Raw genomic sequence first — 20,760 nt, 5'->3', positions numbered from 1 at the left:
AAAATTGGCAAGTCACGTTGCAGCTTTATCAAACCTCAGTAAGGCCGCACTTGGAATATAGTGTTCAATGCTGGTCGCCACACTATCAGAAGGATGTGGAGGCTTTGGAGAGGGTACAGGAAAGATTTACCCGGATGCTGCCTGGTATTGAGGGCATCAGCTATGAGGAGAGGTTGGAGAAACTTGTTTGTTCTCACTGGAGCGATGGAAGTTGAGGGGTGACCTGATAGAAGTCTGCAAGATTGAGAGGCATGGAATGAATGGATAGTCAGAAGCCTTTGCCCAGGGTAGAAGAGTCAATTACTAGGGGGAACATGTTTAAGGTGCGAGGGGCAAGGTTTAAAGAAGATGTACAAGGCTGATTTTTTTACACGGAAGGTGGTGGGTGCCTGTCACTCTCTGCTGGGAGAGGTCGTGGAAGCAGATACAATAGAGACTTTTAAGGGGCATCTTGACAAATACATGAATGGAATGGGAATAGAGGGATATGGTTCCTGGAAGGGTGGGGGTTTTAGTTAAGTCAGGTAGCATGGTCGGTGCAGGCTTGGAGGGCTGAAGGGCCTGCTCCTGTGCTATAATTTTCTTTGTTCTTTGTTGTAGAAGTGGCTTTTCAAACTGATGGCCTGTGACGAGCGATGTGCCTCAGGGATTAGCGCTGGGACCACCGTTACTTGTATGAATAATTTGGATGAGATTTTAAGAGGCATGGTTAGGAAGTTTGCAGGTGAGATCAAGAATGGTGGCACAGTGCACGGTGAAGATGGTTACCTAGAATTGCAATGGGATCGTGATAAATTGGCCCAGGAGGCCAATGAACTTCAGATGGAGTTTAATTTGGATCAATGTAAGATGGAATCGGGACGGTTAATGGTCGGGCATTGGGGATAGTTATAGAGCAACTAGATCTAGGTGTATGGTTCATAGCTTCTTGAAAGTGGAGTCACAGTTGGACAGAATGGTGAAGAAGATATTCGGCATGCTTGGTTTCTTTGGTCAGAACATTGAATACAGGAATTGGGACGTCCTGTTGAACTTGCACAAGATATCGGTAAGGCCAGACTTGGAATACTTTGTACAGTTCTGGTCACCATATTATAGAAAGAAGAACAAAGAACAAAGAACAGTACAGCACAGGAAACAGGCCCTTCGGCCCTCCAAGCCTGTGCCGCTCATTGGTCCAACTAGACCATTCGTTTGTATCCTTCCATTCCCAGGCTGCTCACGTGACTATCCAGCTAATTCTTCAATGATGCCAGCGTGTCTGCCTCCACCACCCTACTGGCACCGCATTCCAGGCCCCCACCACCCTCTGCGTAAAAAACGTCCCTGTGATATCGGAGTTATACCTCGCCCCTCTCACCTTCAGCCTGTGACCCCCTCGTGATCGTCACCTCCGACCTGGGAAAAAGCTTCCCACTGTTCACCCTATCTATACCCTGCATAATTTTGTACACCTCTATTAGGTCTCCCCTCATTCTGTGTCTTTCCAGGGAGAACAACCCCAGCCTACCCAGTCTCTCCTCATAGTTAAGACCCTCCATACCAGGCAACATCCTGGTAAACCTTCTCTGCACTGTCTCTAAAGTCTCCCTGTCCTTCTGGTAGTGCGGCGACCAGAATTGGATGCAGTCCTCCAAATGTGGCCTAACCAGCGTTCTATACAGCTGCAACATCAGACTCCAGCTTTTATACTCTACACCCCGTCCTATAAAGGCAAGCATGCCATATGCCTTCTTCACCACCTTCTCCACCTGTGCTGCCACCTTCAGGTATTTGTGGCTTGCACACCTAGGTCCCTCTGTGTTTCTATACTCAGAAAGGGTAGCATTAAATACAAGAGTGCATAACGCATTTATTAGGAGTTATAAAAAGAGGCTGGATAGACTGGGGCTTTTTTTCCCTGGAGCATAGGAGGCTTATGGGTGATCTGACACAAGAGGACATCGAGTTAAGGTGAGGGGGAGAGATGCAAATGGGTCCAGAGAAGTAATTGTTTAATTCCGAGGGTGATGAGTGACTGAAACGAGCTGCCAGAGGCAGTAGTAGGGGTGGATACACTTTGTCTTTTGAAACACGTTTAGACAGTTACATCGGTAAGATGGGTATGGAGGGAACTGGGCCAAATGTGGGCATTTGGAGCTCCATGAAACCACCTTTTGAGGAAGAGAGCTCCAGAGAATCACCACCCTCCAATAGAAACAAATGTTCTCTTTATCTGTTTGTTAAATGTGTGACAACTTATTCTTAAACAGTGACCCCGGGTTCTTGATTCTCCCAGAAGAAGAAACATCCTCTCCTCGCCCACCCTGTCCATGTCCCTCAGGAAGTTCAATGTTTCAATCAGAACCCCATTTTCTTTCTTCTCAAAAGATTAACAGCAATAGAGTAGGAAATACCTCACATTACTCCCCTGCCTGTGATAAACCAATCATCTGTGCATTCTTCCTGTCACCCCAGTTTCCCTGATTCACCCGCTCTCCCTGTTCCATTTCGCCCACGCCTCTGATAGAGAACCCAATGAATTGGTGTGTTGACAATAATCTCTCCTTCAATGTCAGTGAAATGAAGGAGGTACTCACAGATTCAGCATGCATAGTGGAGGACATGTCCCTGTTTACAACAATCGGGATGAAGTGGGAATTGTTGAGGGCTTCAAGTTTCTTGGCGTGCAGATCGCCAACAATCTGTCCTGGTCCCTCTATGTATGGTATGTTTTGTCTGTATAGTGTTACGAAGGGCAGATTGATCTCCTTATTTAGAACAAACACTCAACCTCTCAAGGAGAAGTACGCCTCTTCATAATCTGCTAAAAAAGTGTAAGGGAAGGGGGATTATCTGCACCTTAACAGCTTTTAGTGATCAAACCAAAATAACTATCTGAGGCTCTCTCTCTAAAAAAAGTAACTCTTTATTTAACTAACTAACAGTAAACAGGTTAACTAAACCATTAACTGTCTATTTTTTAACACTAAGGGCAGAAGAATCAAAACCATCTTTTACACAGCCAATTTTACAACTTTTAGCATGTTTAGTTTTTAAAATAATTTTACAAAAACTCGCTTCGTAACCTTAAGAAAAAAAATGAACCATCATCATGAAAAGATGTCTTCATTTCTTCCCCTCCTTTAAACTCACGGCAAAGCATTCACAATAACATTTTCATGACCCACAACATGTACAACCTATGAATTAAAAGCTTGTAACATAAGGCACCATAAGGCTGGTATTTTTGTCCTTGAATTTTTACAGAATTGTCAAAGGATTGGGATTGAACCTGGTGCATTGTTTGTAAGGTTAATAATAAATAGTTGGAAGTACATTACTAAAATCAATAATTCCTTTCCAATTGTGGAATATTTTGACTGCCGGTGGTCAGGATTTTTTTTGAAAATCAACTGATCGCCCATTCAATTTCACATTCATCCTCCTGCAACAACACAGCTCCAACACCTACACCACTGGAGGCGATGGCAGCTTTAAAGGTTTTCAAAAAGTTCGCTGTAGCAAAAGCAGATTCGGTGGTTAACACTGCTTTCAAATTTTCAACAGCCTCCCCCCATGGCTCTGGCCACCAAAATTTCATGTTCCTTTTTGACAAGTCCATCAACGGTGTCAAAAACCTGCTAAAGTTGGCATGATTTTTCTGTCGAATTCATTAAATCCCAAAAATGCCTTCTTCCACTTCTTTCTTCGATGATGGTCTTGGAAATTCCTTGATGGCCTTCACCTTCACATTTCTCAGTGTCATCCGCCCGTATCTGATGTTGTGCCTTGAAATTGTCACTTCCGCCTTCACAAAAGTCTGTTTTTGCCAAGTTTATGATCAACCTTGCCTTCCATAATCACTTATGATTATATTGATCTCATAGTGGTCTATAAAATAATGAGGGGCATAGACCAGCTAGATAGTCATTATATTTTCCCAAAGGCAGGGGAGTCAAAAACTAGAGGGCAAAGGTTTAAGGTGAGAGGGGAAAGATACAAAAGGGTCCAGAGGGGCATTTTTCACACAGAGGGAGGTGAGTTTTTGGAATAAGCTGCCAGAAGTAGCAGTAGAGGTGGGTACAATTTTGTCTTTTAAAAAGAGTTGAGAGTTTATATGGGTAAGGTGGGGCATGTGTCAAACGTGGGCAATTAGGACTAACCTAGTGGTAAAAACAAAGGGGCAGCATGAACAACTTAAGCCGAAGGGCCTGTTTCCATGCTGTAAGAACATAAGAACATAAGAAATAGGAGCAGGAGTAGGCCAGCTAGCCCTTCGAGCCTGCCCCGCCATTCAATAAGATCATGGCTGATCTGTCGTGGCTCAGTTCCACTTTCCCGCCCTCTCCCCATAACCCTTAATCCCCTCTCTTATCAAGAACCCATCGATGACTGTATGACCCAACTGTACTTGACTCTTTCTCTGATTCACCTCAGATCTTGGCAACTTCCATTACAATTTCAGCTTTCCTTTTATCCCTAGTGAAACCCAATTTTATCTTGTTTGCCAATTCTACAAGTGTCACATTTTTCAGTCTTTCTAAACTTCATTGGCAAATTTGGGAAGCATTTTTGATCCCCAAAGCCTCTTTAGTAACGTGAAGAGCCACTTGTCTTTTGATTAAACCAGCTTGTTGTCCTTAACGGATCTTCCATTTCTCACTTAAAGTTTATTCAAAGATCTAGGACTCTGCAAATTCCTGGCCCTGAGCCCCCAGGTCTGTTACAAAGGGAAGGTTGATCTCCTCTCTGAGAGCTAACACTCAAAGAGAAGTCTCTCACTTAATAATCTGTTAAGAAGTGACTGGGAAGGGGCATTATCTGCACTTCAACAGCTATTGTTGGTTAAATCAAAATAACTACCCGAGACTCTCCAAAAAAACAAGTAACTTGTTATTTATTTAACTAACAGTAAACAGGTTAACTAAACCATAAACAAGCTGAATGAAATGCTATTCTAATGGAAACCTGTTCAGATAATTACAATTACAACTTAATAACAAAATAATAGAATTTTTAGTCACACTCAAAATGCAATCAGGTCATGTCCTCAGTGGTCTGCTTTCTTCTTTATCATTTGCCTCCCTTGCTTCTGTTGGTACCTTTATGGTTGAGATGAGGTTTTCTTTTAAGACATAAATGTACTTTTACACTGACAGAGAGAGTTGCACTCTGTGCGTCTCCCTCTCTTGCTGAGATCTGTGGCAGTCATTGACAGGCAGTCTCTGCAGCTGGGAGTTGGATTTATACCACGAATGACATCCCAAAACCCGCCACAGTAGAGTTGGTTTACAGGTTATCAAAGTACCAAATTTAAATCCTATAGGTTGCTCCTATTCAAATCCTATTTTAAATTAATTGGTTAAAATTCAATAACATGTTATGATCCAAAGCTTAAAGGCTGTTACCAAAGCAGCCCTGTTGTTTTTGTCTCTGAAATGTTCTTTCACTTTGGGGCTCTCTGTGTACACATGCATCTCTTTTTGAACTCTAAGTGTGAAAAAAACATCTTTTAAGTAGACAACTTCACAACTCTTAACATTTTTACAATTGCTTTACAATTCTCCAAACACTAACTTCACAACAATAGCATACATGAAACAATACGTTTCATTTTCTACTAATACATGTTACAATAATAAATCAAATCATAGACTCCAATTTCTCCTTACTCCTCAACCCAGCTTTTGTTGTCCATTTTTTTCATTTATTGAACTGCATTACATCCCTTCCCAGCTGGCATTTCAGTTTCATTGATTCTCGGTATATTCGTAGGATGCAGTTACATTTTGGAAAATATCAGTAAAACTAAATTCAAACTAACAATGTGTTCCCCAGCTTGATATATAAATTGATTGTTTATTACCCTTCCTGACAGTCAATGTAATCACAATTGTGACCCTGAAGAGCAGAAACTGTGGTCTGTCCAAGTGTGTCACCCATTACCTGGCGGCCATGTCGGTGGGGGATCTACTGGTCATTATCTTTGACCTGATCTTGAGACACATTCCAATTGTTTATCGAGATCAGTTTGAATTCCTGTGGGCCATCCCCATTTGTAACATCCACGCCGTCCTGCTTTACGCAGCCACTGACTGTTCTGTCTGGTTCACCGTCACTTTCACCTTTGATCGATTTGTGGCCATTTGCTGCCCCAAGCTGAAAATTAAATATTTCAGTGAGAAAACGGCAGCTGTGGCTTTGGGAACAGTGACAGTGCTGAGCTGTTTAAAGAACATTTTCTGGTATTTTATGCTAAATGGTCGGTATTGGCTGTGGAATGACCCCTGGTTTTGTGATGCCGCTCTGGAAGTCCAGTTGTCTTCGGTTTGGATAACCATTGAGTTCCTCCACCAAGTGCTAACACCTTGTGTCCCATTTGTTCTGATCCTGCTGCTCAATGCTGTCACGGTCAGACAGATTTTAGTGAGCAGCAGAGCCCGCAGGAGACTCCGTGCTCACAGCAGTGGGGAGAGTTCCAATGACCCAGAGATGGAGAGTCGAAGGAAATCGATCATTTTACTATTTGTTATCACCAGCAATTTCATCCTGTTATGGTCACTGTCAATGTTTTATTCTATATGGAGCAGGATGTATGGTTTAGGTTATGACTCCATATGGTTAGATCGTTTTGTTCTAGAATTGGGCTTCATGATGCAGCTCCTGAGCTGCTGCACAAATACTGCAATTTATGCTGTGACACAAACTCAGTTCAGAAAGCAACTGCAGGATGTCTTGAAGTCTCTCTTGATTCCAATGTTTCCTTTCATTAACCCAAGGGGAGAGCTGAAACACTAAGAGTTTCAGAATGCTCCCTTTTTCATGCTTCAGACAGCAGATGGAGAATGAGCTGATGTATTTATTTTAGACCTTTACATCTGATGTTTTGACCATCTGTAGTTTTAGATATTTATGCTAGTTATTTAATTAATAAAACTGAACTGAATCACCAAGAGTTTCTGGAATTACAAGAATGACACCAATTGGGAAATGTGTCCCCATGACAAAATGTGGGGTGCCACGGTGGCACAGTGGTTAGCCCTGTTGTCTCACAGTGCCATGAACCCAGGTTCAGTTCCTGACTCAGGTCAATGACTGTACGGAGTCTGCACATTCTCCCCATGTCTGCATAGATTTCCTACAGCTGCTCCTGTTTCCTCCCACTGTCCAAAATTTTTGCTAGCTAGATGGATTAGGTGTTAAATTCTACCTGAGCAGACATCAGAGTGTGGCAACAACAGTATTTGTACACTAGCTTCATTGCAGTGTTAATGTAAGCCTACTTGTGATACTGATAAATAAACATTAATCCTTCCACTGGTTAGACCATCTTCCCTCATTCTTCCGAGACACTGAAAGGGCAGACATTCTTCCCTCCAGCAATACTAACCTTCCACTGTTAGGGCCATCCTTCACATCATGCCACATGTTCACCCTGATCTGACAGAAATCTGACTGCGATATACAGAGGTCAAATGGTGGGGCTATCACTAAGAAGCTGAGGTCACCTCTGGGGACCCAGGTTCGAATCCCAGCATAGCAGACGTGGAATTTGAATCAATTTATATAATCCTGGAATTAAGATTCTACTGATGACCATTATCAGTTGTCGGGGAGACACATGGTTCACTAATATCCCTTTCGGGAAGGACCTTTGCCGTTCTTACCTGGTCAGGCTAAAGTGTAACTCCAGAGTCACAGCAATGTGGTTGACTCTTCAGCGCCTTCTGAAATGATGTATTAACAAGCCACTCAATTCACAGACAACTCGGGATTGGGACTAAATGCTGGCCCAGCCAGCGATGCCCATGCCTCGCGAATGGATACAAAAAATACAGAGAGCAAGTATTGTCACAGAGATGGCCAGGGGATTGGAGTAAGAAGTCTCAGAACACCAGGTTAAAGTCTAACAGGTTTATTTGGTGGCAAAAGCCATTAGCTTTCGGAGTGATGCTTCTTCACCAGGTAAGTGGGAGTTCTGTTCACTAACTGGGCGTATAAAGACAGCAGAGCATTGGAGACAGAGATTTTTTACCAACTCAGCATGGGTAGGGTTGAAATGGAAATGAACTGAAATCCTAAGAGAGGAAAGAGAGAGGGGAAGAGAGAGATTGGAGAGAGATTAGGTGTGAGTGTGTGTGAGAGAGAGAGAGAGAGAGACAAGGAGAGGGGTAGAAAGAGAGAGAAATAAATGGGGAATGAAACTGAGACAGAGAGAAATAAAACAGAGAATCAGGGAGACAGTGAGAGAAAAGGGCGGTGGTGGTGGATGGAGAGGGAAAGAGAATGCGGTGGGGGGGGCGGCGGGGAGGGACAAAAACCAAAGAGAGAGCGAGAAAGAATGAGATGCAGAGGTGTTGAGATGTGAGATTGAGGACACTGGGAAGTAATTAAAGGGGCAGAGATAGAGTGAGATAGAGAGGGAAAATGAGAGAGAGCGAGGGCAAAATACAGACGTAGAGGCTGAGGTTTAGACTAAGAAATAGATAGTGATAGAATGGGAGAGAGAGGTGAAGTAACATGAAAAGTAAAGTTTATTTATTAGTCACAAGTAAGGCTGACATTAACAGTGCAATTAAGTTACTTTGAAATTCCCCTAGTCACCACAGCCCGTTTCCTGTTTGAGGCCAATACGTCTAATGAACACATCTTTCAGGGAGATGCAGACAAAGAGATACAGAGCCAGAGAGAGAGGGACAGAGACATCAAGGTACTTAGCAAATGACACAGCCAGAGAACCATTAACAAAGGGACTCAGAGAGAGTGACAGACACAGCGAGAGTGACAGAGATCAAAATAGACAGAGGAAGAGACAGGAGGAAGGAGGACATTGACACAAGTATATACAGAGAGGGAAAGAGAAGGAAACAAATCAACATGGTCTGACGTTAGTCTACCTTTAAGATTTGTTTTAAATCATGTTCTCGACAGTTATAAGCATACCTTTTGAGATTTTTGTTTTTTTCTCAGTGTTGCTGGGCCATCTGCTCAATGTCCATTTATTGCCACTTCAATGGCTTAAATGAGGATTTGTTTATTTTTACTGTGGGATCTTTTATGTCCTTGCATTGTGAGAGGGAACTTCGATTGACAAAATAAAATCAGGTGGTTCCTCCCAGGAAATATGTAAGGATTCATTTCAATGTTAGTTCTGAAGCAGGTGGATATAAACCTGGAAAGCAGAGTTCCTCTCTCTCTCTCTCTCCCATGTTTCTGGAAATTCTGCTGTTAGATATAAGTAAGGTGCCTGACCCCTCCTGAGAAGAAAATCTGTCGCTCATTGTTCATTTGACTAGAGTCTCCGCGGTTGCAAAACTCTTCCGACTCCGAGTTTGTCTGTGTGTGCCGCAAGAGAACTGCAACAATAAAGCAAAGGTCTAAATCCCAATATCGTGTGGGCATTATTTTTTTGCTGTGCTAAACCTGTGGAAAGTGTTTTTTTCCAGGATTTGTTTCGTTGGAATGTTGTTTGGATGTTAAAGTTCATGCAATATCATGTTTAATTTTTGTTTGTAACCAGTGAAATGTGTTGCTAATTTTCTTTCTACACGTAAATTAAATAAACTGTATATCAAATAAACTTTGTTTGATGAGAGCTCATTCATAGATTAATTGGATCATAGTTGAAGTGAAGCATCTCATGCTTACCAAAGCAAAACGCATCATCCAGGCAGACTTCATGAAACACTTTGGAGCTTTCGACCTGAATTATAAAAATGAAAACATGACAGAGGCATAATCAATAGCAGACAGATACACAGTATGACACAGAGACAGAGAGCAACTGAGACAGAGAGCCAAGAGAGACCGTGAAAGTGAGGGAGGGGAGACGTCAAAAGAGGGGACAGAGAGAGAGAAGGCAGAGAGAGGAGACAGAGAGAGAGAGAAAGGAAACAGAGACGGGGAGACAGAGAGAGAGGAGACAGAGAGAGGAGAGTGAGAGAGAGAGGAGACAGACAGAGAGAGAGGAGACAGAGAGAGAGGGGGGGAGACAGAGAGAGAGAAGACAGAGAGAGGAGACAGACAGAGAGAGAAAGGAGACAGAGACAGAGGTGACAGAGAGAGAGGAGACAGAGAGAGGAGAGAGAGCGAGGAGACAGACAGAGAGAGAGGACAGAGAGAGAGGAGACAGAGAGAGTGGTGGGGGGGAGACAGAGAGAGGAGCCAGAGAGAGTGGAAACAGAGAGAGGGAGAGAGAGGACGTAGACAAAGGAGACAGAGAGAGAAGATGGGGTGAGTTGGGGGGGGGGGAGGGACAGAGAAAAAGGAGAAACAGGGGAAACAAAGAGAGAGGAGACAGAGAGAGAGAAAGACCAAAAACAAAGCCAAAGTAACAGGGCCTGAGAAAGAGAGAGAGACAGAGGGTAGAACAAAGTGACTGAGAAAGAGAAAGAAAGAGCGCAAAAGAAAATGAGAGAGGATATGGTGAGAATGTCACACCTAATGACAGTGACAGAGAAAGACAGAGAGAGAGGACAGAGAGTGAGACAGTGTGTGAAAGAGAGAGAGGGAGAGGGTGAGAGAGGCATAGAGACAGAGAGATAGAGACGTACAGTGGCAAAAAGAGAGAGGGAGAGAGTGACAGAGATTGAGACAGAGAGAGATAAATATGGAGCGAGTGATGATCTTTGCGCCTGTTTGCAGAGGTCATTGCGGCTCACTCTAGAGGCCGAGGATAAGGATGTGGGTCCTTGGGCAGTGCCAGACTGGCAGTGCCACCTTGGCACCTGGGCAATGCCGACTGGGGGGACGAGGCTAAAAGGGGTCGGGCAAGAGGGGGAGGTGCTAATGACGGTTGGGACTAATGGGAGTTGGGCTAATGCTGGGGAGGGGTTAATGTAGGCGAGCAATTCATTGGCAGAGGTGGTCCACTTCTACTCTTCAGCAATCGTGGTGGGGAGTGGGGTGGGGGGGGGGGTGGGGTAGAGAGAGAGGGCCCACTGCCACTCTGCAGTGATCGTGAGGGAGCGGGGAGGGAGAGAGGGCCCACTGCCACTCAGCAGTGATGGGGGGGTAGGGAGGGGGGAGGGGTAGAGGGAGAGGGGTTTGCTGCCACTCTGCAGCGATCACTGGGGGGAGAGAAGGAGGGGAGTCGGCTGCCACTCTGCAGTAACCGGTGGGGGGAGGGCAGCGGGGCCATGATCGTTGGGATCAGTCTGGACAGCAGGGGTTGTTGGGGGGGGGGCTATATTTTGGGCCATGGACCCCCCACAATTGCAGGGGTGGGGGCGGGGCAGGTAGCTGCTTCAGGCAGCCTGCAGTTAGCCGGGGCCTGAGATCTCTCCCTTTTCTGTCAGTCCCCCCCACCGCACCCCTCCCCCCCCCCACCCCCACCCCCACCCCCACCCTGGCTACTGCCAATGCGCATGTGCAGCTTCAGGGGCCTTGCACATGCACACTGCCTCCCTCTGCAGGCTGTCAGGGATGCTACGCCCCATCCACTGGCTTCTGCAACAGACTTGCTCAGAATTTTTCAGGTAGTGTTGGGGAGGCGGAGGGGGGGAACGGGGTGCGGGTTTGTGCTAAAAACATTCCCAATAGAAGGATCCGAAACTCTCCCACTTTCAAGTCCGCCCAGCACACTTCAAAAACAAATGGCAAAATCGCCCCCCTGAGAATCGTTCTCGACTGGGGTTCATGAACAAAAAGGCATCAATCTTTCAACTGTTGATGATCAAAGGGAGTTGGCTTTCAGTCCTCCAAACATGAAAGGAGGATGACATTTCCAGTTTGATATGGAGCTTTGGTGAAATTATACCTGGAATACCATGTCCAGTCTTCATGCCTTTGGAAATACGTCCTTTGTTGGTGGTACGTGGTGAAAGATTGTGAAATTGGCTGCACTGAAGTGAATCTTCCCCCTTGATCAGAGGCTGAATAAATTGGGCCTCAGCTGCTCTGGAATTAAATAGTGACAAGGACGATGCCATTGACATATGTAGGCTTCAGAATGGATTTGACCTGGTTTGAATTATTGTTGTCACGTGTATTGGGATACAATGAAAAGCACTGTTGCTTGCGTTCTATACAGGCAGAGCATACTGTTCATAGAGTAGATAGCGGAGAAAGAAAGGAAAGGGTGCAGAATATACTGCTACAGTCACAGCTCGGGTGTAGAGAAAGATCAGCTTAATATAGAATCCGTACAGTACAGATGGAGGCCATTCGGCCCAACAAACCTGCACCACAGTTCCAACAGGCCCTATCCCCACAACCCCATGTACTTACTCTGCTAATCCCCTGACCCTAAGGAACAATGTAGCATGGGCAACCCACCTAAACTGCACATCAGTGGACAGTAAGGTGCATTTTAGAATGACCAATCAACCTAACTTACATATCTTTGGATGCTAAGGGGCAATTTAGCATGGCCAATCCACCTAACCTGTACGTCTTTGGACACTAAGGGGCAATTAACTTGGCCAATCCACCTAACCTGCACATCTTTGGACACTAAGGGGCAATTTAGCATGGCCAATCCACCTAACCTGCACATCTTTGGGCACTAATGAGCAATTTAGCATAACCAATCCACCTAACCTGCACATCTTTAGACACTAAATGGCTATTTAGCGTGGTCAATCCACCTAACATGCACATCTTTGGAGTGTGAGAGGAAACCAGATCACCCGGCGGAAACCCATGCAGTCACGGAGAGAACATACAAACTCCACACAGACTCCAAAGCCGGAATTAAATCCGCGTCCCTGGCACAATGAGATCAGCAGTGCTAATAAAAATAGCACTTGCCCATCGCCTCCCTCTGACGTAGATTGTTCGTTGGATAAAAAGGAAGCCTCTTCACGTGAAAGGTGCAATCACAAATTAACATGCAGTGTCAGAGTACGGCCCCACGGAGCTTCCCCTTCGAGACAAATGAAAACATTGCACATTCCAGCAAAATGAAAATACAAGCTCTAGATTAATTTGGTTGTTTCAGTGACTGTAACTAATATAAAACAGATCAAGACATTTAATTGTCTCCGTGGAGGGATGAAACACCATATAAATATATCGAGCATACAATGCAGTGTGGAACGTCTTATAAACATGCATGTAACACCAAGGGGGCTTGCGTTCGCCCTTTATTATCCCATCCTTGCTGCTGTCGGCATTCCAGGTAGTAGACTTCAGTTCATCACTGGCGATGGGTCTCTTTGTTTAGCCTCACAACTTGGCTGATAGCATTGCTGACTTTTAACTTTTTACCATTTGCCTCTTAGCACAACTTTGATTCGACTTGATTTATTATTGTCACATTTATTGGGGTATGGTGAAAAGTATTGTTTCTTGCGCACTATACAGACAAAGCATACCATTCATAGAGTACATAGGAGAGATGGATTTGATTTGATTTATTATTGTCACATGTATTAGTGTGCATGAAAGGTATTGTTTATTGCACACTATACAGACATAGAGTACATAGGGAAGAAGGATTTGATTTATTACTGTCACATGTATTGGGATACAGTGAAAAGTATTGTTTCTTGCGCACTATACAGACAAAGCATACCATTCATAGAGTACATAGGGAGAGATGGATTTGATTTGATTTATTATTGTCACATGTATTAGTGTGCATGAAAAGTATTGTTTATTGCACTCCACACAGACATAGAGTACATAGGGGAGAAGGATTTGATTTATTACTGTCACATGTATTGGAAGACAGTGAAAAATATTTTTCTTGCATGCTACACAAAGCATACCATTCATAGTGTCCATACAGGAGAAGGATTTGATTTGATTTGGTTTCTTATTGTCACATGTATTGGGATACAGTGAAAAGTATTGTTTCTTGCGCACCATACAGACAAAGCATAACATTCATAGAGTCCATAGAGGAGAAGGATTTGATTTGATTTATTATTGTCGCATGTATTGGGATCGTGAAAAGTATTGTTTCTTGCACGCTATGCAGACCATTCATAGAATACATGTGGACACAGAATATAGTGTTACAGTCATAGCTAGGCTGTGGAGAAAAATCAACTTAATGCATGATAAGTCCAATCAAAATCTGACAGCAGCAGGGAAGAAGCTGTGCTTGCGTCGGTTGGCACGTGACGCCAGAATCTTGCATCTTTTTCCTGATGGAAGAAGGTGGAAGAGAGAATGTATGGGGTGCTTAATTATGCTGGCTGTATTCCCCGAGGCAGCGGAAAGTGCAGACGGAGTCAATGAATGGGAGGCTAGTTTGAGTGATCTGAGCAGTTGTAGTTTCCTGCGGTCTTGGACAGAGGAGGAGCCGTACCAAGCAGTGGTACTAACCAGAAGGAATACTTTCTATGGTCTGCAAACATTGGTGACACTCTTGGTGAATATGCCAAATTTCCTTAGCTTCATCAGAAATCAGGGGCGTTGGTGGGCTTTCTTAACTACAGCGTTGGCTTAGAGGACCTAGCATAGATTGTTGGTGATTTGAACACCTTGAAGCTTGAAGCTCTCAGCTATTCCCACTTCACCCCCTTTGATATAGATAGAAAAGCAGAAATGTGATAAATACCATATCCTACTGATTCCATGGCATCATTGCAGAATGTTGTCATCTTGCTATTTGTAGATGCCTTTTTAAACCCATGCATTTTCCTGCTAGACCCCCAATACTAAGGGGCAATTTAGCATGGCCAATCCACCTAACCTGCACGTCTTTGGATCCTAAGGGACAACTTGGCATGGCCAATCCATCTAACCGACACCCATTTGGACACTAAGGTTAATTCAGCATCACCAATTGAGATAACCTACACATCTTTGGAATGTGGGAGGGAACTGGAGCGCCCGGAGAAAACCGATACGTTGGCAGGATTCAAAGACAGGTCCCAGAAAATTAGTTTAGTTTATGGGTTAATAGTATAACAGTAATACAACAAGGCCATTGACTCCCCCTATTTTCATTAAGTTGTTCATTTAATAGTCACCAGGTTTGTATTATTTATAAAAATGTTTCATTGTATTACTAACACGGTTCCCTTCAGTATCCCTTTGGTATGATATAACGTCACAGCATTTAACTAATCAAGAAAACATCGCTCAAAAATATCCCACATCGAACGTAATGGCTGACTTGATTAAAGGGGCAATATTGGGCATTAACATGTTTGCAAGTTGATGTACAATTGCCAAAATAGAATGCAAGTAGTTATTTTTAATATTGCAACTGTATTTCCCCAAAATACTCTCAATCTCGATCTCTAACCCTGATTACAGCCTGACCTTATTAGGGCGGGGGCAGTAGGTAAGCTGAATAGCTGAGGTTTTTTGTCCCCAGGGTAGGGGGAGTCCAAAACTAGAGGGCGCAGGTTTAAAGTTGGGGGGGGTGGGGTGCAGGGAACCAAAGGATAATTTTTTTCACACACAGGGTGTTGGGCGTATGGAATGTGCTGCCTGTGGCGGTGGTAGAGGCAGATATTATTTCAACATTTAAAAGACATTTGGACAGGGGCGTGGATGGGAAAGGTTTCTAGGGATATGGGCCAAATGCAGGTGAATGGGGCTAGTTCAGTTTAGGAAACGTAGTCAGTACGGGCGAGTTGGCTGGTCAGCCTGTTCCTGCTCTGCAAATCTCTCCGACTCTATATTTTGTTTTGTGATCGTACATTTGGTCAGTCCTATTTGAAACAATGAAACGGTGTTCAAAATACAAAGTTTGATGTCAGATCCAAGTCTGTAAATTCCATAATGAAAGATTTTACTGTGAGTTGGGGCAATAATACTTTTTTTTAAATTCATTTGTGGGACATGGGAGTTGCTGGCTGGCCAGCATTTACTGCCCATCGCTAGTTGCCCTTGAACTGAATGTCTCGCTCAGAAGGCAGTTGAGAGTCAACCAAGTTGCTGTGCCTCTGGAATCACACATAGGCCAGGCTGGGTAAGGAGGCAGATTCCTTTCCCTAAAGAGCAAGGAGTATGTAGATAATCCAACTGAGGAATGGGCCACACTGGACCTGGTATTGGGGAATGAGCCCAGCCAGATGGTCAATGTTTCAGTAGGGGAGCAGTTCGGGAACAGTGACCACAATTCAGAAAGCTTTAAGGTACTGATGGATTAAGATAAGTGCAGTCCTCAAGTTAAGGTGCTAAATTGAGGGAAGGCTAATTACGACAATATTAGGAAGGAACTGAAGAATGTAGATTGGGGGCAGATGTTTGAGGGCAAATCAACAACTGGCATGTGGGAGGCTTTCAAGTGTAAGTTGATGGGGATTCAGAGCCTGCACATTCCTGTCAGGGTGAAGGATAAGTGTGGCAAGTTTTGGGAACCATGGAACCATGGCTGATATTGTGAGCCTAGTCAAAGAGAAACAGGAAATGTTTTTCAAAGCTAGGAGGGTGGGAACATACGAAGCAAATGTGGCACTGTGAGGCAGCAGTGCTAAACACTGTGCTGCCGGTGCCAATTGTTTGAAGGAAGACAGTGGATTATGAAGCACTCACTCTTTGACAACATGATTACAGCAGGCTTGGAGGGCCTGTTCCTGCTGTTCTTTGATCGTGGGAAGTGTCTACTTAAACTGGCAAACCCACCCATCCTTTCAATACAGATTTCTGCTGGAGGAAACAACTTTGTGTGATGGCAAAATCCGTCTACAGAACTGCCGCATCAATTCTCAAATAAGGACATAAGAATAAATACCAGCGGTTTGTGGTGGGGGAGGGGTGAGGGGGGTGGGGGGAGGGAGGGCACATTGCTCAGCAGCAACTCAACCTGGAGGGGAGGGGAGGTGATTAAAAAGGAGTTGAAAGGCGGTGGTGGATGGGGGGGAAGGTGGGGGGGGTGGAGAGGGGGTGTTGGGTGGGGGTTGGGGGGGTGGGAGTGGGCAATGGGGGACACCCCCACATAAGGTCCAAAGACTACAATCCTAACTTGATTTAGAGCATTAGCTCTGCCCCGATGATATGTGAGGCAGCACAGTGCTTCGCTCCTCTGCCTCAGGGATCTGGGTTCCAGTGACTGTTTGTGTGGAGTTTGTATGTTCTCCCTACCCATTCCCGTGTCCATGGGGGCTTCCTCCGGGTGCTCCGGTTTCCTCCCATAAGAACATAAGAAATAGGAGCAGGAGTAGGCCATCTAGCCCTTCGAGCCTGCCCCGCCATTCAATAAGATCATGGCTGAACTGAAGTGGATCAGTTCCACTTTCCCGCTTTCTCCCCAAAACCCTTAATTCCCTTGTCTGTCAAAAACCTATCTGCCCGTGACTTAAATATATTTAGCGAGGTAGCCTCCACCACTTCAGCACGCAGAGAATTCCAGAGATTCACCACCCTTTGAGTGAAGAAATTCCTCCTCAACTCTGATCTAAACTGCACCCCCTTATCTTGAGGCTGTGCCCTCTAGTCCTGCTGTCCTTTCTAAGCAGGAAGAATCTCTCTACCTCTACCCTATCCATCCCCTTCATTATCTTATACGTCTCTATAAGATCCCCCCTCATCCTTCTAAACTCCAACGAGTACAGACACAGTCTATTTAGTCTCTCTTCATTGGCCAACCCCCTCATCTCTGGTATCAGCCTAGTGAACCTCCTCTGCACTCCCTCCTAGGCCAAAATATCCTTCCGCAAGTGCGGCATACAGAACGGCACACAGTACTCCAGCTGCGGCCTCACCAGTGCCCCGTACGGTTGCAGCAAGACCTCCCTGCTTTTATATTCTATCCCCCTCGCTATAAAGGCCAACATCCCATTCGCCTTTTTGATCACCTGCTGCACCTGCAAACTGGGTTTTTGCGACTCATGCACAAGGACCCCCAGGTCCCTCTGCACCGTAGCATGCTGCAGCTTTCCACCTTTTAAATAGTAATCCCTCCGACTATTATTTCTGCCAAAGTGGATAACCTCACACTTGCGAACATTGTACTCCATCTGCCAGGTCCTCGCCCACTCGCTCAGCCTATCCAGATCCCTCTGCAGACTTTCCACACTCTCCCCGCAATTTGCTTTTCCACTCATCTTCGTGTCATCAGCAAATTTTGTTACCCTACACTCAGCTCCCTCCTCCAGATTGTCTATATAAATGGTAAATAGCTGAGGCCCCAGCACCGATCCCTGCGGCACTCCACTAGTCACCAACTGCCAACCAGAACAGCACCCATTGATACTAATTCTCTGCTTCCTATTAGACAACCAATCCTCTATCCATGCTAACACCTTACCCTCAATTCCATGCACCCTAACCTTCTGTAGCAACCTTTTGTGAGGCACCTTATCAAACACCTTTTGGAAATTTAAAAACATCACATCCACCAGTTCCCCTCTGTCTACTGCAGTAGTCACATCCTCATAGAAATCCAATAAATTCGTCAAACACGACTTCCCCATAACGAATCCGTGCTGCGTCTGCTTGATCAAACCATTCTTTTCTAGGCGCCTCGCTATTTCTTCTTTGATGACGGATTCTCGCATTTGTCCAACTACAGACGATAAACTAACCGGCCTACAATTCCCTGCCTTTTGTCTGCTATCTTTTTTAAACAGCGGCGTAACATTAGCCGTTTTCCAATATTCAGGCACTTACCCGGAGTCCAGCGAATTTTGATAAATAATTACTAAGGCATCCACTATCACCTCTGCCATTTCTTTCAGAACCCTGGGATGCATTCCATCCGGTCCTGGGGACTTGTCCACCTTCAGTCCCATTAGTCGATCTAGCCCTACCTCTCTAGTGATAGTAATCGCATTTAGGCCCTCACCTCCTACCATCCTTCTATCTTTAATATCCGGCAAACTATTCGTGTCCTCCTCCATGAAGACTGAGGCAAAAAACTTATTCAAACCTCTGCCGTTTCCTCATCGCCCACCGCTAAATCCCACCTCTCATCCTCCAAGGGTCCAAGATTCACTCTAGCCAGCCTCTTCTTCTTCACATATTTGTAAAAACTTTTACTGTCCTTTTTTATATTTAGCACTAGTTTAGATTCATACTCTACCTTTCCTTTCTTTATCACCTTCTTAGTCATTCTTCGTTGATTTTTAAATCTTTCCTAATCTTCCAATCGCCCACTATTTTTAGCCACTCAGGACACATCAGCTTTTAATTTAATACTCTTCTTTATTTCCTTCAATAACCACAGCTGGTTAAACCTTCTCCTACAGTCCTTCTTTACCATCGGAATATATTTCTGCTGAGTACCGAGAAAGACCTCCTTAAAAATCCTCCACTGTTCCTCAGCAGTCCTACCAACAAATCTGTGCCCCCAATCTACATTCACCAATTCCACTCTCATCCTATCGTACTCCCCTCTGTTCAAACAGAGGACACAGGTTCGGGACCCTACTTTCTCATCCTCCATCTGCATCAGAAATTCAACCATACAATGATCACTCGTCCCAAGAGAATCCCTCACAACAAGATCCCTAATTCTACCTGCCTCGTTACACAACACCAGATCTAAGATAGCTCGCTCCCTCGTAGGTTCCATCACACATTGTTCAAGGAAACTATCCCGACAGCATTCCAAGAACTCTTCCTCAAGCCCACCGCGTCCGACTTGGGTCAACCAATCAATATGCAGATTAAAATCCCCCACAATTATCGCCGTGCTGTTTCTGCACGCATCAATTATTTGCTTGTTTCTAGCCCACCTCACCTCAAAGTTTTCATTTGGGGGCCTATAGACCACACCCACCAGCGTCTTCCTCCCCTTACTATTCCTTATCTCCACCCACAACAATTTCATGTTCTGCTCTTTGGAGCCTATATCTTCCCTGATATTATCCTTAATCAGCAGAGCTACCCCACCCCCTTTTTCCTCCCGTCTACCCTTCCTAAACACTTGATACCCCTGGACATTCAGCTTCCAGTCCCTATCACCCTGCAACCACGTTTCCGTAATGGCCACCAGATCATATCCATTTGTGCTGATCTGCGCCACCGGCTCATTCACTTTGTTCCGAATGCTTTGTGCATTCAGGTAAAGTGTCTTTATCCCAGCCTTTATCTGTACCCTACTTGAAGGACGCTACCAACCTTTCTCATGCCCCCTACTCCCTTTATTATTGGGACATCCTCAAAATTTTCCCGTGCTTGTACTCTCTCTTTTACTTTAGATATTGTAATTTCTCCCACCCCTGCCCCCCCCCACCCCCCCTCCCCTGCCCGCCCCCCCCCCCCCCCCCCCCCGCCACCACCAATTAGTTTAAACAGTCCTAGTTATACGATTCGCCAGGATTCTGGTCCCAGCACGTTTCAGACTAAGACCATCCCATCTGAACAGGTCCCACCTGCCCCAATACTGGTGCCAATGCCCCATAAATTCAAACCCATTCCTCCCACACCAATCCCTGAGCCACCCATTCATCTCTTTAATCCTATTTACCCTATGCCCATCTGCATGTGGTTCAGGTAGTAATCCAGAGATAACCACCTTGTCGGTTCTGCTTTTTAATTTGATTCCCAGCTTTGAGTACTCCCTCTGCAGATCCTTAGTTCCCAATTTTCCTATGTCGTTGGTACCCACATGAACCACAACGACTGGATTCTCACCCTCCCACTCCAAGTTCCTCTGCAGCCCAGATGATACATCCTGGACCCAAGCACCAGGCAGACAGCATACCCTTCTGTATTCTTTATCTTTGTGACAAAGGGCAGTGTCTATGCCCCTAACTACACTATCCCCAATTACCACTACATTCCTTTTTACTTCTCCCTCTTTGTCCTGTGTCTGCACCACTGTACCTTGGGCAGTTTGCTCGTCCACCTTGCAGCCCTCATTCTTGTCCACACTGGGAGCAAGAACCTCAAACCTGTTGTGCAGATTGAGAGGCCGAGGCCTTTGGG

The 20,760-nt window shown here is 44.9% G+C and overlaps 1 protein-coding gene across 1 annotated transcript in view; it reads left to right on the top strand.

Moving 5' to 3' along the window:
• The window catches only part of LOC145337491 (putative G-protein coupled receptor 139), a 53,546-nt gene extending 43,825 nt beyond the window's left edge, over positions 1 to 9,721 (top strand). The window contains exons 4-5 of the mRNA XM_080182280.1: positions 601 to 844; positions 9,606 to 9,721. Of these exons, the coding sequence (XP_080038406.1) occupies positions 601 to 844; positions 9,606 to 9,721 (360 nt within the window). The remainder of the gene's footprint in view (positions 1 to 600; positions 845 to 9,605) is intronic.
• Positions 9,722 to 20,760: the final 11,039 nt, after the last annotated feature.

The sequence above is a fragment of the Carcharhinus amblyrhynchos genome, unplaced genomic scaffold (genome assembly GCF_965287045.1).
Source record: "Carcharhinus amblyrhynchos unplaced genomic scaffold, sCarAmb.v2.hapA scaffold_51, whole genome shotgun sequence".
Taxonomy (NCBI): domain Eukaryota; kingdom Metazoa; phylum Chordata; class Chondrichthyes; order Carcharhiniformes; family Carcharhinidae; genus Carcharhinus; species Carcharhinus amblyrhynchos.
The sequence above is the reverse complement of the archived record's forward strand: the minus strand, read 5'-3'. Positions and strand labels throughout refer to the sequence as shown.